Source organism: Scyliorhinus torazame, chromosome 21, assembly GCF_047496885.1.
Source record: "Scyliorhinus torazame isolate Kashiwa2021f chromosome 21, sScyTor2.1, whole genome shotgun sequence".
Classification (NCBI taxonomy): domain Eukaryota; kingdom Metazoa; phylum Chordata; class Chondrichthyes; order Carcharhiniformes; family Scyliorhinidae; genus Scyliorhinus; species Scyliorhinus torazame.
In genome coordinates, this window is record NC_092727.1 from 441,128 (window position 1) to 458,358 (window position 17,231).

Here is a 17,231-nt window from a genome sequence, read left to right on the forward strand (position 1 = left end):
GAGGAAACCCACGCACACACTGGGAGGATGTGCAGACTCCGCACAGACAGTGACCCAAGCCAGAATCGAACCTGGGACCCTGGCGCTGTGAAGCAATTGTGCTATCCACAAGGCTACCGTGCTGCCCCCACTTGTCAATGCACTCAGCACATGGTGAAGATCTGTGCTGTAAGCTCCGTCCTTCTGAGAGGCTTCATCCCGAATGAGCGGGAAAACTGATGCCCTCTGTCTTTATAGTGAGTGTGCTCTAACTGGTGATTGGCTGCGGTATTGTGTGTGTTGATTAGTCTTGCTGTGTGTCCATCAGTGTGTGTCTGCACCATGATATACTGGTGTATATTATGACATCCCCCCCCCCCTTTTATTAAAAAAATGTATGTTTACAAAGAACAAAGAAAAGTAAAGCACAGGAACAGGCCCTTCGGCCCTCCAAGCCCCTGCCGACCATGCTGCCCGACTAAACTACAATCTTCTACACTTCCTGGGTCCGTATCCCTCTATTCGTGGCAATAAATAATGTGATAATGTTCCTAACTATGTGTGGGGTGCGAAGCCATATTTACAGTACTATGTACATGAGAACTAAATTTATGAACTTTTCGAATTTATGGACTCTCTGAATTGTTTTGTTGCTTTGTTTGATCGTTTCCCTGGTTTGTATATAGTGTTGATCTCGTTCCTCTTGTTGCATACTGCTTCTCTGCACCAGGCACCTTCCCATGTAAATAGCTTAGTTCTCATGTACATAGTCCTGTAAATATGACTTCGCACCCCACACGTAGTTAGGAACATTATCACATTATTTATTGCCACAAATAGAGGGGTCACTGCAGTAATTGACTCCTTAATTAATAATGCGACACCATCTCCTCTTTTACACCCTCCCCTGTCTTGCCTGAAGATCCTACACCCCGGAATGTTGAGTTGCAATCCTGCCCCTCCCTCAAACACCTCTCTGTGATGGCAACACTATCCGAATTCCACCTGTCAATTCACACCCTTAACCCATCGGTCTTTTTTTCAAATAAGTTTGAGAGCGGCCAATTCCTTTTTATCTCCAATTAAGGGACAATTTAGCGTGGCCAATTCACCTACCCTGCACATCTTTGGGTTGTGGGGGTGAGACCCACGCAGACATGGGGTGAACGTGCAAACTTCACACGGACAGTGACCCGGGGCCGGGATCGAACACGGGTCCTTGGCGCCGTGAGGCAGCAGTGCTAACCACTACGCCACCGTGCCGCCCCTAACTCATCAGTCTTGCCTATAAAGCTCCTGGCATTAAAGTAGAAGTCATCCCGCCTCACCTTACTCCCTTGCGGAACTCCGTCTGTTCCTTTACTATAGTTTATTGTGTCCCTGTTGTGCTAACCATCTGATTCCCCTTCGCCTGCCGAACGAGTTTAAACTCCTCCCAGCAGCACCAGCAAATCCACCCACAAAGATATTGGTCCCGCTCTGGTTCAGGTGCTGACTGTCCTGTTTGTACAGGTCCCACCTTCCCCAGAAACAGTCCCAGTGATCCAGGAATCTAAAACCCTCCCTCCTGCACCAACTCGTGAGCCACGCATCCATCTGCCCCATTCTCCTATTTTTGCCCTCGCCAGCGTCTAGCAGCACCCGGTGTAATCCAGACATTACAACATTTGAGGTCCTGCTTTTTAATCTGCTCCCTGGACCCCTGAATTCTTGATGCAAGACCTCCTCCTGCATTCTACCCATATCATTGGTGCGAACGTGAACCACAACCTTTGACTTTCCCCCATCTCCCTTGAGGATGCTCTGCAGCAGTTCAGTAAGATCCCAGACCCTGGCCCCAGGGAAGCAACACCCTATCCTGGAGTCATGTCTGTGGCCACACGGATGAAGGTGATGGGCTGAAGGGCCTCCGTCCATGTTGTAAATGTTTGAAATTTGACGATAAACTCGATGCCCCACAATTTAGAAAGAATATGAAGGTCTTGGAGAAAGATTTTCTGGAATGATGTCAGGCTTCAGTTATATGTTCAGTCCACAGTAGTGGACTCGCCAACATTAAGGGCATTTAAATGGTCATTGGATAGACATATGGACGATAAGGGAATAGTGTAGATGGGCTTTAGAGTGGTTCCATAGGTCGGCGCAACATCGAGGGCTGAAGGGCCTGTACTGCGCTGTAATGTTCTATATGCAGAGACCAGAGAATCTGATGATCTATTTACAGCATGGAAGGGATTTGATAGGTTTTCAAAATTCTGAATGGATTGAAATAGAGTTTCCTGCTCCCAGTGGTCGGAGGGTCAATAATTAGAGGACGCAGATTTAAATTAATTGACGAGATGGCACATGGAAACCTTTCAAATGCAGTGAGATGTGATCTGGAATGGGCTGCCTGAAAAGGCGGTGGAAACAGATTCAAAATAGCTTTCAAAGGAAATTAATAAAGACTTGGGGCCCGACTGAACGGCTTTATTGCACCAAGATTTCGCAAAACATGGGCGGGATCCAGATTTGCATATTTAAGTGAGCAGTTAGCTTCACTTAAATATGTTTGCGCTGTAGTATCCCCAGGCCCAGGATCGAACGCCCACGCCTGGGCGACCTCGCTGTGGCACTGTTTGGTGCTGGTTTCCTCAAACGTGGACCAGCTTAATGGCACTTGGAGGCCCTGGGTAGTCAGGTTCCGGGCATGGTGGTACCCTGGCACCCCAATGTCAGCCTGGCAGGGCCCGGGTGCCAGCTTGCCCATTCTGTGAATCTGGCCGCTTCCCGTATGAGGGCAGCTTGAGGACCCCCAGTCGATAAGTTGGGGCATGAGGGGGGGGGGGGGGGGGTGCGGGAGATCGGGGCAGCATTCAGCATTTAAAAGTGGCACCTCGATCTCTTCCTGCACCACGAGCTGAGCTTGTCAGTACAGGAAATGAAGGTAAGTGTGGCCTCAGGGGGGCCTTCCTCACAGAGGCCCCCCCAATAAATCCAAAGCGCGGCAGACTCTGAGAAATACCCTACTGTTCGCGCCCAAAACTGGACTCTTTTTTAAAAATTAAATCGCGCCCTTGAAACACAAACATCTGCTGGTCAATGAGGAAAGAGCAGAGAAGTGTAATTATTTGCATAGCTTCCCCAGAGACTGCATTCAATTGGGGGGCTAAATTGCCACTTTTTGTTTGGTCTCATTTGGCTCTCTGATTTTCAGTACTTGCCGTCTGCTCTGATTTACTGTAGCAAAATGATTTTGCTGAAATAATTATCTTACTGGATTAAGATTAACAAAATCAGGTTAGCTAAGCGTTGGGACCAAATGTGAGTTTTAAAAATATATGATTGTGATGTTTCCTCTCAAGTTGATTTGTCTCAAATATTTACACTTTTCAGTAATTTCAGCTTAAGTAGGCTGCTCTTTGTAAGGGCTGATGCAGACTCGACGGGCCGAATGGCCTCCTTCTGCACTGTAAATTCTTAATGATCCTACGATTCATATGTTAAACCTGTGATTAAGTTATGGCATGGCACACACGTGTGTCAGTTATTAATGATTCTCGTCTCCCCCTGTAATGTCCAGGCTGGATTCAATGGGGGAGATACCACTCACTTTTTCAGTCTGCCCACCTCTCGAACCTCTGAGATAATGAACATTGAAGAGACCAGTAATGTGAACTTCCCGGGGCGATGGATTTTTAGAATAGACGGAGAAACAATTGATCCATCCACAGGTTGCAGCCTGAATGGTGAGTATCGAGATTTCTAAAATGGTGGCTTTCGGCCTCGGTCTCTGTCACCTCAGTGAGTGATCTGACAGGCATTATGGGTTAGTACAGAAATGATGCTTGTATCAATTGTGTCAATGAGAATGAGGCCTCAGTTACTTATTCATTTATCTTTATTGCCATTCATACTACACAGTATTGAAAACAAGGTTATCAACAACAATATCAGACATAGAAATCACACCATGTTTCCGATAAATCTTCTAAAAGTCACCACATTTTCAGTATTCACAACAAAATCAGGCAAATCTTTCCAAGTATCAACTATGTGGAAAAAAAATGAAGAATTTCAAGACATGAACCAAATTTCTGTCATTTATATCGATGATCATACAAATTACTGTTGAAAGGCCATCTATCAATGTATAAACTTCAACTAAATCAAATTTCAGTCTACTCTTCTCTCTAATGATTGTAATCCAATAATTCTTAAAAGTTCTCATAAGGTATTCCCCTCATGTCTTCCATTTTCCTGGTAATCCGTCTTTGCACTCTCTCTTTCAGCTGTATCTCTCTGTGAAAGTGTGGATCCAAACTGTAGATGCGTAATCCAGATGTGGACGTACCAGCTGCTTGCAGAGTTTAAAATAAACACTAACATATAAAAGGATGCTTTCAACACTTGTAAAAAAAATTCTGCCTGAGCCACATGATTCGTAAACTTCGAATTATTTGCAACAGTCCAACCCAAATCCTTTTCAAGGGTTAAATGTGCTAAAGGAGGGGCGGCACGGTGACGCAGTGGTTAGCACTGCTGCTTCACGGCGACGAGGACCCGGGTTCGATCCCAGCTCTGGGTCACTGTCCGTGTGGAGTTTGCACATTCTCCCCGTGTCTGCGTAGGTTTCACCCCCACAACCCAAACATGTGCAGGGTAGGTGTATTGGCTGCGCTAAATTGCCCCTTAATTGGAAAAGATAAAAATAAATGTGCTAAAGGCTGGTCATCGATATGATAGCGTGAATTAGGATTATTGTGACCAAAATGGAGAACTGATTCCTTTGCCTCATGAAAGGGAAGTTGCCATGGATTGTACCATTCCACCATGGGGGTAAAGAGTTCCCTCTGGAGAAGAGCATTTGAGAGCCTGGGTTATTTTTCTTAACTTTGAAATAAATTTTAATGTCTTCTGAACATTTCAAGACTGTAGGATGCTGAATCTGCCCATCAACATCATTAATATAAACCACAAATAAAAGGGGCCCAAACACTTCCTGGAGGGACTCCAGAATGTGTTAAATTTGATAATTGTCCATTATCATTGACCACTGCCACATGGTCCAGCAAAAATGATTCATCCACCCTGTCAAGTCCTGTAAGAATTTTGTAAGTTTCAATGAGATTACTTGTCAGTCTTCTAAACTGCAGGCCCAGTCTCCTCAATCTGCCCCTCTTGGGCAACTGTGCCATCCCAGGATTCAGTCCGGTCAGCCTTTGTTGTACTTTCTCTATAGACAAGAATATCCGTCCTTGTATAAGGAGAGCAAAATTCCAGATTCCACTTTCACCAAGACTTTGTACAATTGCAGCAAGTCATCTTTACTCTGATACTCAAATCCTCTTGCAATAAAAAACAACATACCATTTGTCTTTCTAATGTGCTGTAGCTGCATATTAACTTTCAGTGAGTTCTGAAAAAGGACATCCAGGTCCCTTTGAACATCAACAAGTCTCAATCTCTCACCATTTAAGAATCTGCATTTCTGTTTTTCCAACCTAGTGGATAACTTTCACCCCCCCCCCCCCCCCCTCCCCATCACCCACCCCCCTGCGACGAACAGCTCCTCAAACAAGGTCACAAATATCCCCCACCTTTTCTCAAACCCCCTGCTGAGCCCCTTAACTCATACTTTATCTTCTCTAACCGCAGGAAGTCGTACAGGTCACCCAACCAAGCTGCTACCCCCGGTGGCGATGCCGACCGCCACTCCAGCAGAATTTGTCGCCGTGCAATCAGAGAGGCGAAGGCCAAGACATCGGCCTTCCTCCTCTCCATGAGCTCCGGCTTCTCTGAGACCCCAAATATCACCACCAAAGGGTCCACTCCCTCCTCCACTATCCTGGCTAAGACCACGAACACCCCCGCCCAGAAACTTCCCAAATTTTCACAACCCCAAAACATGTGCGCATGATTCGCTGGCCCCGCCCACACCTCTCACACTCATCTGCCACCCCCTGAAAGAACCCACTCACTCTCGCCCGAGTCATATGCACCCTGTGCACCACCTTAAACTGCATCTTGCACAGGAGGGGGTCCCGTTTACCCTACACAGAACCTCACTCCATGCTCCCAAATTGATCTCCCCTCCCAACTCCGTTTCCCACTTCTCCTTGATCTTCACCACCCGCTCGCCTCCCTGCTCCTCCAGCCACTTATATATATCCCCAATTCTTCCCTCCCCTTCCACATCCGGGAGCAGCAGTTGCTCCAGCAGGGTGTATCCCGGCAATCTAGGGAACCCCCTCCAGACCTTTCACGCAAAGTCCCTAACCTGCAGATACCTGAACTCACTACCCGTCGCCAGCTCTACCCTCTCCCTGAGCTCCTCCAGACTGGCGAACCCTTCCTCCAAATTCAAATTCCTCACCTTGACCAGCCCCACTTCCCTCCACCTCCTGTATACACTATCCATCCCCCCCCCCGGCTCAAACCCATGATTCTCGCACAGCAACGTTGGCACCGACATCCCTTCCACCCTAAAATGCCTCCTCAGCTGATTCCATATCTTCACCGTGGACTGCACCACTGGGCTCCCTGAATACCTACTCAGAGCCATTGGCAATGCTGCCGTCACCATAGCCCTCAAACTAGACCCCTTACAAGATTCCTCCTGTATCCTAACCCACTCTACCCCTTCTCCTTCCCACCACCACCGCACCTTGTCCACATTCACCGCCCAATAATAATGAAGCAAGTTTGCAACGCCAACCCCCCCCTGCTGCCTCTGCCTCTGTAGCAGGGTCCTCCCCACCCTCGGCACCTTCCCCGCCCATACAAAGTCAGAGAGGATCGTGTCCACTTTCCGAAAAAAGGCCTTTGGTATGAAGATCGGGAGAGCCTGAAAGATAAACAAGAACCTCGGCAGAATATTCATTTTCACCACTTGGACCCACCCCAGCAGTATATTCCATCTCTTAAGATCCTCCCTGGCCTCCTCCACCAGCTTCGTTAAGTTCCACTTATGGAGCCCCGTCCATTCCCTCGCTACCTGAATCCCCAAATACCTAAACCTATCCCTCGCTACCGTAAATGGCACCCCCTAAATTAGCCCGCTGAGCCAGCTCATTCACCGGGATTACCTCGCTTTTCCCTACATTCAGCTTGTATCCCGAGAACCCTCCAAACCTCTCCAGCAGGCCCATAATCCTTCCCATACTCTCCAATGGATCTGAAACATACAGCAAGAGGTAATCGGCATAGAGCGACACCCGATGCTCCCTCTGTCCCCTCAATATCCCCTGCCACACTGCCGACCCCCTGAGAGCCATTGCCAATGGCTCTATGGCCAGTGCAAACAGCAGCGGTGAGAGCGGGCACCCCTGCCTCGTACCCCTGTGTAAGTCAAAGCTTTGTGAGCTCATATCATTCGTCCTCACCCTCGCTCTTGGCGCCACATTCAGCAACCGCACCCATGCCACAAATCTCGGCCCAAACCCAAAAACTTCGCAAAACTTCGAACAAGTACCGCCACTCCACCCGATCAAATGCTTTCTCCACATCCATGGACACCACCTCCTCTGGTACCAGAGCTCTCGACGGATTCATCACCACATTCAACAGCCGTCTTATATTACTCGCGAGCTGCCTGCCCTTCACGATCTTCTGCAACCACCTCCGGGACACAATCCTCCATCCTCCCCGCCAACAACTTAGCCAATACTTTCACAGCCGTGTTCAATACTAATATGAGTCTATGCGACCCACATTCCACCGGATCCTTCCCTTTTTTGGGGATTAGTGCGATTACTGCCTGCTTCATCGTCTCCGGCAACTCCCCCTTCTCCAGCGCTTCATTAAACGCCCCCAACAGATGTGGTTCCAGGTCCGCCGCAAATTCCTTATAAAATTCTGCTGGCCATCCGGCCCAGGGCCCTGTCCCGACTTCATACCCCTGATACTATCCAGCACCTCCCTCAGCCCCAGGGGCTCCTCCAACACCTGCCTCTTTGCTTCCTCCACCTGGGGAAATTCCAGCTTGTTCAGAAACCGCCCCATGTCCCCCTCCTCTCCTCCTGGGTCTGCCTCATAAAGTCCCTGGTAATACTCTCTAAATGCCTCATTTAGGGCAGCACGGTAGCATTGTGGATAGCACAATTGCTTCACAGCTCCAGGGTCCCAGGTTCGATTCCGGCTTGGGTCACTGTCTGTGCCGAGTCTGCACGTTCTCCCCGTGTGTGCGTGGGTTTCCTCCGGGTGCTCCGGTTTCCTCCCTCAGTCCAAAGATGTGCAGGTTAGGTGGATTGGCCATGTTAAATTGCCCTTAGTGTCCAAATTGCCTTTAGTGTTGGGTGGAGGTGTTGAGTTTGGGTAGGGTGCTCTTTCCAAGAGCCGGTGCAGACTCAATGGGCTGAATGGCCTCCTTCTGCACTGTAAATTCAATGATAATCTATGATTAATCTAGGACAAAGGTTCGGCACAACATCGTGGGCCGAAGGGCCTGTTCTGTGCTGTATTTTTCTATGTTCTATGTTCTAAGTTAAATAAATACTTTGTGTCTGTCTTCATTGAGGAAAATACAAAAAGTCTCCCTGAAATACTAGTAAACTGGAGAGATAGTGAATGTGCTGGTGACCAACTTACAAAATTCTTGAGACTCTGGAACAGTTCCTGCATGTTAGAAAGTAGAAAATGTAAGCCCACTATTTAAGAGAGGAATGAGAGAGAAAATGGGGAACTACAGACCCTTTAGCCTAAACATCAAAGTGAGCAAAATGTTGGAATCCATAACAAAGGATGTGATAGTTGAACATTTAGGAAATAATGCTGAGGTTCGGCAGAGTCAACATGAATTTATGAAAGGGAAATTATATTTGACAAACCTGTTAAAGGTTTTTGAGGACATGACCAGCAGAATAGATTAGGCAGTGTGTTTGGATTTTCAGAAAGCTTTTGATAAAGTCCCACATAAGAGGTTAGGAAACAAAATTAGTGCATGTGGGAAATACCCTGGTGTGGATTGAGAATGAGTTAACAGAGAGAAAATAGAGAGTAGGAATAAATGGGTCACTTTCAGGTTGACGGGCGTAGACGAGTGGGTTTTCGCAAGCAACCCAATACACAATCTAAATCACTAGTTTGGATGTGGGAATCAAATCTGATGGGTGGGATTGCCGACACCGATATTGTAATCGGCGGACCTCCGCTTGTGACCATGGAGTGATTGGTCACATAAAGGGCTGTTTCTGTTCAAAGTCGCAGAAAAGGGCTCTTTTTACCCAGATCCGGGTGGAATTTTGATGAAAAGGCGTAGGTGAATGTTAGAGGGGTAGTTTACCCCTGGAATGGTCTGTCTTCTGATCACCGGACCTGGCTGAAAACACTGAGAGGTTTGGCTGGAAAGTTGAAGCAGTCTTGTGCTTCACAGACAGACTCTTCCAGCATGCAGGAGGTGGAGGGGCAAGCTGTAAGGCCCCAGAGACAGGAACTGATGACTTTTATCAAGGAGGAATTCCATAAACAGAGGAAAGAAATGCGTGAGGATCTTGCAAAGGCCATTGCAGAAGCTGTGACACCCCTGAAGAGTACTTTGGAGTGGATGGAGAGGTGTTTGGAGGTGCAGGGGTCACAGATTCGGGAGATTGAAGCGATCGTGGTAGCGGCTCTGGAGGCGGAGGTGGGGCTCCTGGGAGACCTCTGTAAAACGCTGAGGGCAAAGGTTGAGAAGCAGGAGAATACCTCGAGAAGACAGAACCTGCGAATAGTGGGCCTGCCTGAAGGAGTGGAAGGAGTGAGTGCCACAAGGTACGTCTTGAGGATGCTGGCGGACTGGTGGCAGAAGGGGTGCTAGATAAGGCACCTGGAGTGGACCGAGCGCATAGGTCTCTGAGGCAAAATCCTAGAGGTGGAGAGCCGCGGGTGGTGATCGTGAGACTCCATAAATTTGTGGAGAAAGAGAAAATTCTACGGTGGGCCAGAGAGAATCGTAGCTGCGACTGGGAGGGAAATAACGTATAGATTTATCAGGACATCGGAGCCGAGTTGGCAAAACGGTGGGCAGGTTTCAACAAGGCCAAGGGGTGCTCTACCCGGCAAAATTATGGGTGACGCTCGGAGGCCGGGAGTATTATTTCAAGACCACAGAAGGCCGGAGACTTCATTAAGGAGCATAAACTGGGGGAGAATTGAGTGGACAATGCTTGGGAACCGGGGTGCTGGCACTATGTAATGGTCGGGAGCATGTTTGAAGTGGGTGTAGGGATTGGGGGATTTTCGCCTTTTTTTTTGGGGGGGGGGGGCTGTTTCTGTTCAATGTTGAGATTGTAAGGAGTTGTAGGGGTGAAAGGTTTATGTGGGGATGGATGTTCCCATCCCCCCTCCTGTTTTATGGGACTGTTTGTGTTTAACATCTGTTTGTTTGCTTTTGGAGAAGGCTGCCTGGAGTTCAGGAGAAGTCCTTGTTTGGGTGGGGAGGGTAAGGCCAGCAGGAGGCCTTCTTCTTGGAGCTGAGGAGTGGGGAGGGGGAGGTCGTTAGGATGTGCCTTTGGGCAGAGGCAGCCGCACTTGCAGGTTATGCTGGTGAACAGAAGTGAGGTGGTGAGGGAGAAGGCCAAGAGGGGTGGCCGGGGGGAGGGGAGAAAGGGGAAGTGGGAGGGGGGAAGAAGTAGAAGGGGGAAAGCAGGGGGGGTGGGGGTGAGAGATGACATGGTCAAGGGCGAAGAAAGGGGCCATCTGGTATGGGCTAGGTACAGAGTGGAATTAAAGGGGCAGGAGTTAAGTGGGGAAGATGACGGATGGTAGAGGGGATTGGAGGCGCAAGCCTCCGGTAAGGTTGGTAACGTGGAACGTCCGGGGTCTGAATGGGCCGGTTAAAAGGTCGCGGGTGTTCACGTAACTCAGGAGCTTGAAAGTGGGTTTTTTTTGCAGGAGACACATCAGGGAGATGGCATCTGCTGTGGACCGGTTGTGGCGGCAAATTGAAGTGGATCAAGACAGTCTGGAAGTATAGAGTTCATGTGTCTCATGACCAACCTCTAAGCATTTTATAATGATCAATGGCAAGTCTACCGGACAGTAATCGTTGAGGCCGTTGCCTGGTTCTTCTTTGGCATCGGTATGATGGTGGTCTTCTTGAAGCAGGTGTGAACCTCGAAATGGAGTAGGGAGAGATTGAAGAAGTCCACGAATGCACCCACCAGTTGGCCCATGCAGGGTCTGAGTGCACGCCCAGGGACTCCGTCAGGATCCATTGCTTTCTGGGGATGCACTTTTGAGAAGTCCAATCTGGCTTCTGAGGCAGGTGACAGCGGGTATGGGCATGTCCGGGGCCGTTGGGGCCGTTGACAATGATTTGTTGACATCCTGCTCGAAACGAGCATCGAATGAATTGCGTTGATTGGGGAGGGGTGCACTGTTGCCGGAGATTCTACCCGGCTTTGCTTTGTAGCAGAGGTCAGTGAGTAGGGAATCCTAGATTTAAAGTGATTGTAGAATGGTTAGAGAGGAGGTGAGGAAATTTATGGTAGTAGAGGTCTGGAACTCGCTGCCTGAAAGGGTGATAGAAACAGAAAACATCAACTTACTTAAAAGGTATTTAGATATTCACCTCTAGTTAACCCGCCGGGCTCTGAGAAATGTTGGGAAGTGGGATTCGGCTGGATGGCTCTGTTTTTGGCGGGAGCAGACACAATGGGCATGTGGTCTCTCTCTCTCTGTGCCATGATTCTTTTTCACCCCACACATGTCCCATGGGCCGAATTGCCTCCAATGTTTGTAAAATTCCGATTGTAGAACTTTTGTTACAGCTCCTATTTCCGGAGCAATCTGGGTTGGACCAGGAGTTACGCTGCTTTCTGTTTTCAAATGAAAATAATCCCATCCTATCCCATCTTTTCCCATAACTCTAAGGTACAGCGTTTTTGTTGCTTTTTCAGGTTCCAGATTCCATACTTTGCCAATTCCTCTGGGAGATATGGATCCTGTCACCATGGTCAGTTCTGAGTGACTGTTTTCTCTTTCAGGGCAGTTTTTTCGCCGCGGGGATGTTTTTTGGATCGATGAGAAATGCCAGACGAAATGCCGATGTCTTGATTTAGGGAACAGGGTCCATTGTCAGAATCTGTCCTGTGGGCACTTTGAGCAGTGTCACTCTTTCGATGGTATATATCGCTGTGTTCCCATTCAGACTGCTTCATGTGTGGTCTTTGGAGACCCACACTATCACACCTTCGATGGCTCCTTGTATCACTTCCAAGGAACTTGTTCTTACATCCTGTCAAGACCATGCTGGGAGCAGGAGAACGTGCCCAACTTCAGCATCGAGTCCAAGAATGAGAACCGAGTGGGGGCCACAGTATCTTGGTTGAGAAACATCAAAGTGAATGTTTATTCTCACAGTATCGTTATTCCCAGAGGAAATGTTGGCCAAATCCTGGTAAGATCTTTATTTCAAAATAAATGCTTTGCAAAAATCTATCATTAGAAATAACAGAAAAAATGATCTTGCACCCTTTTTCAATTGAAAATGATGAGGAATTAAATACTTTCATTTATGTTTCGCTTTATTGACTGAGTTCCTGTGAAATCCCCATCTCCGAGATTCTGTCATTCGAAGATAATGTGATGTTTCTTGTGAGCCCACTTCATGGAAACTTCAGAGACGGGATTAGCAGAGATTACCCACCGGAATTACAGATCGAGAACCCCAAAGAAATTGAACCCCCTCAAGGAGTTCCCCTGATGCTGATGATATTGTCACACTGTACTTTGCCTACTAATTCACAAATATTGCATATTCACCCCGAGTATGAGAGTACAAGATAGATATGGTAAATTATATTATCTTTCCTTATTTGAATGTATAGGTAAAGATACAATTGGGGTGAAGCTGGGGTGTCGCGGTGTCACAGAGGTTAGCACTGCTGTCTCACAGCGCCAGAAACCCGGCCTTGGGTGACTGTGTGGAGTTTGCACGTATCTGCGTGGGTTTCCTCCGGGTGCTCCGGTTTCCTCCCACAGTACAAAAATACACAGATTAGGTGAGGTTACGAGGTAGGGTGTGGCAGTGGGGCAGTGGCCCTGGGTAGGGTGCCCTATCAAGAGAGTCAGTGCAGACCCGATGGGCCAAATGCCTCTTTCTGCACAGTAGGGATTCTATTCTAGACTTTGGCTTCAGAATCTCCGTTATTTTGATGTGATCACCATTTGCTCTTCCGATAGAAATGACTTATGCTGTTGTTTCCATTCCTGTTGACTGGCCTTTCGAATCTCCCCATTGGGTATGTATGGGAGACATTCCCCAGCTACTGTCAGAATGGAGTTAAACGTTCTCCGCAATCAATCATATTATTCCAGCAGTAACTTACTGGTGAGATTAGTCTGCCTGTAGTTAACCCCCTGAGCACTAACCAGTCATTTTCCAGGGTCAGTTGTGGTTTTTATGGCAGCTCTCAATCAGGATCAGAAAGCTCATTAAAACACAATGGCCAATAAGAATCAGACAGAACAGAAAGAGGCCATTAGTCCACTGCACCTGTACTAGCTCTACTAGAGAATTATCCAATTCTTCCTTTTTTCCCCACAGACTTCTTTACAAAGCATTTTGTCCAATTGCATTGAGTAGATAAGAAGGGAAGGAGTTTGCATTGGGAGAAAAAAGAAAGGTTTTGAGTTTGGGAGGGGGACTGAAATGATTGTGGTTTCCTGTTGTCATTGATCACTATTACCTGTGTGCTTTGTCTCCCTCAGGTGGACGGTATAACTGCCACTTTACCAGTGCAACTGGAGATGGGGGCAATTAAAGTTTTTCGGAGTGGAGTGGCGACTGCGGTGGAAACAGATTTTGGTTTGTTCTTAACATTTGATGGTGAACATTATGCCTCGATCTCACTGCCCAGCTCCTATCTCAATAACACCTGTGGACTATGTGGGAACTTCAATAATAATCCGGCAGATGATAACCTGCTCCCAGATGGTACCCCCTCAGAGTCACTGGCTGAGCTGGGCACTGGCTGGCACTCTGACCATCCAGACTGGTTCTGTAAGCATGGCTGTGCAGAAAACTGTAGCGTCTGCGACCTGCAAACCGAATCCATCTATTACCAGGAAGATTACTGCGGTATCATGAACAAAACAGAGGGTCCATTCCGAGACTGTCGCACTGTGGTGGATCCCATGAGCTTCATTATTAGTTGTGTGTATGACATGTGCGCCAATGCAGACAACCTGACCACCCTGTGCCAGGCTATTCAGGCTTACGCGCTGAGCTGCCAAGCTGTAGGAATCGCCATCGGACCCTGGAGATCGCGCACTTTCTGTGGTAAGAATGGAGAGATGGGCACCGGGAAATATCCCGCAGTTTATTTGTAACTTTGTTCTCGATGTTCCATTCCTATTTTAAATTCCCATTTGTTCCTGAATGAGAGATGCTATGCAGTCATGGACATTAGACCATAAGACATAGGAGCAGAATTAGGCCACTCGGCCCATCGAGTCTGCTCCGCCATTCAATCATGGCTGATATTTTCTCACCCCCATTCTCCTGCCTTCTCCCCATAACCCCTGATCCCCTTATTAATCAAGAACCTGTCTATCTCTGTCTTAAAGACACTCAGTGATATGTTATTCTCTGAATGAAGACTGAAGACTTACAGTTAATACAAGTTCTTTATTCAAAGGGTTTGTTCTGCTTCCAGAGCTCAACTAGATGTAAAACAGTCAAGAGGTATGACCAGTGAAGCTAAGGTAAACTGCCTGTGCTGAGCTATCCCTGTGTGCTGCTGCTCACTAGCTCTGTGCTTCTCAAAGAGGCGGATCCTGCCTTGGGCTCGACCCTTTATACCCGTCTCTGATGCTGCCCTCTAGTGGTGCTGTGACTGTTACATCTGTGCTGCAGTCCCTGGTGTATGTGCAGATATATGTACAGATGTACAGATCATTACAAGTGATTTGGCCTCCACAGCCTTCTGCGGCAAAGAGTTCCACAGATTCACCACCCTCTGGCTGAAGAAATTCCTCCTCATCTCTGTTTTAAAGGATCGTCCCTTCAGTCTGAGATGGTGTCCTCTGGTTCTAGTTTTTCCTACAAGTGGAAATATCCTCTCCACGTCCACTCTATCCAGGCCTCGCAGTATCCTGTAAGTTTCAATAAGATCCCCCCTCATCCTTCAAAACTCCAACGAGTACAGACCCAGAGTCCTCAACCGTTCCTCATACGACAAGTTCTTCATTCCAGGGATGATTCTTGTGAACCTCCTCTGGACCCTTTCCAAGGCCAGCACATCCTTCCTTAGTTACGGGGCCCAGAACTGCTCACAATACTCCTGATGGGGTCTGACCAGAGCCTTACACAGCCTCAGAAGTACATCCCTGGTCTATTCTAGCCCTCTCGACATGAATGCTAACATTGCATTTGCCTTCTTAACTGCCGACTGAACCTGCACGTTAACCTCAAGAGAATCGTAAACAAGGACTCCCAAGTCCCTTTGTGCTTCTGATTTCCTAAGCATTTCCCCATTTAGAAAATAGACTATGGCCGAGATTGTCCAAGAATGGGGCTATGTCCCCATGCTCGCCGGAAAACGAGCGCGAATCACTCCAGACTTTTTTCAAGAAGTCCGGAGTGATTCTCTGGTTTTGAGAGGGATAGCAGTGCCCCGGTGTTCGCTGCGCAGCTCCTGCTGCCGATACCGGGCCCTGCACTCCTGGCCGCGGATCCGCGCATGCGCGGGGCGGCCGTTTTCGTGCCGGCTCCCGCACAACATGACGGAGCCACACAGCGGGCCAGCGCAGAAGAAGATAGGCCCCCCCGGAGTCTGATCCCCGCCCCCCACCAGGACGGCCAGCACGGCCGCAAGTCCGAGTTCCCGCCGGGTGAAACCATACGGGAACCACGCCGGCGGAACTCAGCCGGTCGATTGCAGAGAATCGACACGGGGGCCTCTTTCAACTGCCTCCGACTGGTGCCGCGTCAACCGCCCGTGCGCGTCTGGCGGTGATTCTCCAGTCAGCGGAGAATCTCAACCCCGCAGGTCTGAGACCCCATTCTCCGCCCCCGCGCCAAGCGCAATTTTGGCACGGAGGCTCGGAGAATCCTGGCCTGTGTCTATTCTTCCTTCCAAAGTGCACAACCTCACACTTTTCCACATTGTATTCCATCTGTCACTTCATTGCCCGCTCTCCTGGCCTGTCCAAGTCCTTCTGCAGCCCCCTTGCTTCCTCAATACTACCTGTCCCTTTACAGATCTTTGTATCATTTGCAAACTTAGCAACAGAGCCTTCAGTACCTTCTTCCAGATCATTAATGTATGTTGTGAAAAGTTGTGGTCCCAGCACCGACCCCTGAGGCACACCACTAGTCACCATCCTGAAAAAGACCCCTTTATCCCCACTCTTTGCCTTCCGCCAGTCAGCCAATCCTCTCTCCATGCCAGGATCTTATCCTGAACACCATGGGCTCTTAACTTATTTAACAGTCTCCTATGCGGCACCTTGTCAAAGGCCTTCTGGAAATCTAAATAAATCAGGTCCACTGGTTCTCCTTTGTCTAACTTGCTTGTTACCTCCTCAAAGAATTCTAACAGATTTGTCAGACCAGACCTCCCTTTGACGAAGCCGTGCTGACTCAGTCCTATTTTACCGTGCACTTCCAAGTGCTTCGCGATCTCATCTTTAATAACAGACTCTAAAATCTTACCAATGTCCAAAGTCAGGCTAACCGGCCGATAATTTCCCATCTTCTGCCTCCCTCCCTTCTTAAACATTGAGAAATACATTGTTTGAAGAAACCTGGGACAGTAATACTGGCACAGCAAATCAAACGTTTTAAAATTCATTTTTACAGGACGTGGGTTAGACTGGCATTTATTGCCCATTCCTAAATGCCCCTGAGAAGGTGATGGTGAGCTGCCTTCTTGAACCGCTGCAGGCCTGTGTGGTGTAGGTGCACCCACTGTGCTGTTAGGGAGGGAGTTCCAGGATTTCGCCGCAGCGACAGTGAAGGAACGGCGATATATTTCCAAGTCAGGGTGGTGAGTGACTTGGAGGGGAACCTCCAGGTGGTGGGGGTCCCAGGTATCTGCTGCTCTTGTCCTTCTAGATGGTAGAGGTCATGGGTTTGGAAGGTGCTACTTAAGGAACCTTGGTGAGTTCCTGCAGTGCATCTTGTAGATGGTGCACACGGCTGCAACTGTGCGTCGGTGCTGGAGGGTTTGAATGTTTGTGGAAGGGGGAGCAATCAAGCGGCTGCTCTGTCCTGGATGGTGTTGATCTTCTTGAGTGTCGTTGGAGCTGCACTCATCCAGGCAAGTGGAGAGTATTCCATCACACTC

General features: G+C 48.4%; 1 protein-coding gene across 1 annotated transcript in view; it reads left to right on the forward strand.

The window, feature by feature from the left end:
* The window catches only part of tecta (tectorin alpha), a 92,864-nt gene that overhangs the window by 25,207 nt on the left and 50,426 nt on the right, over positions 1–17,231 (forward strand). The window contains exons 5-7 of the mRNA XM_072487736.1: positions 3,542–3,707; positions 11,925–12,337; positions 13,651–14,221. Of these exons, the coding sequence (XP_072343837.1) occupies positions 3,542–3,707; positions 11,925–12,337; positions 13,651–14,221 (1,150 nt within the window). The remainder of the gene's footprint in view (positions 1–3,541; positions 3,708–11,924; positions 12,338–13,650; positions 14,222–17,231) is intronic.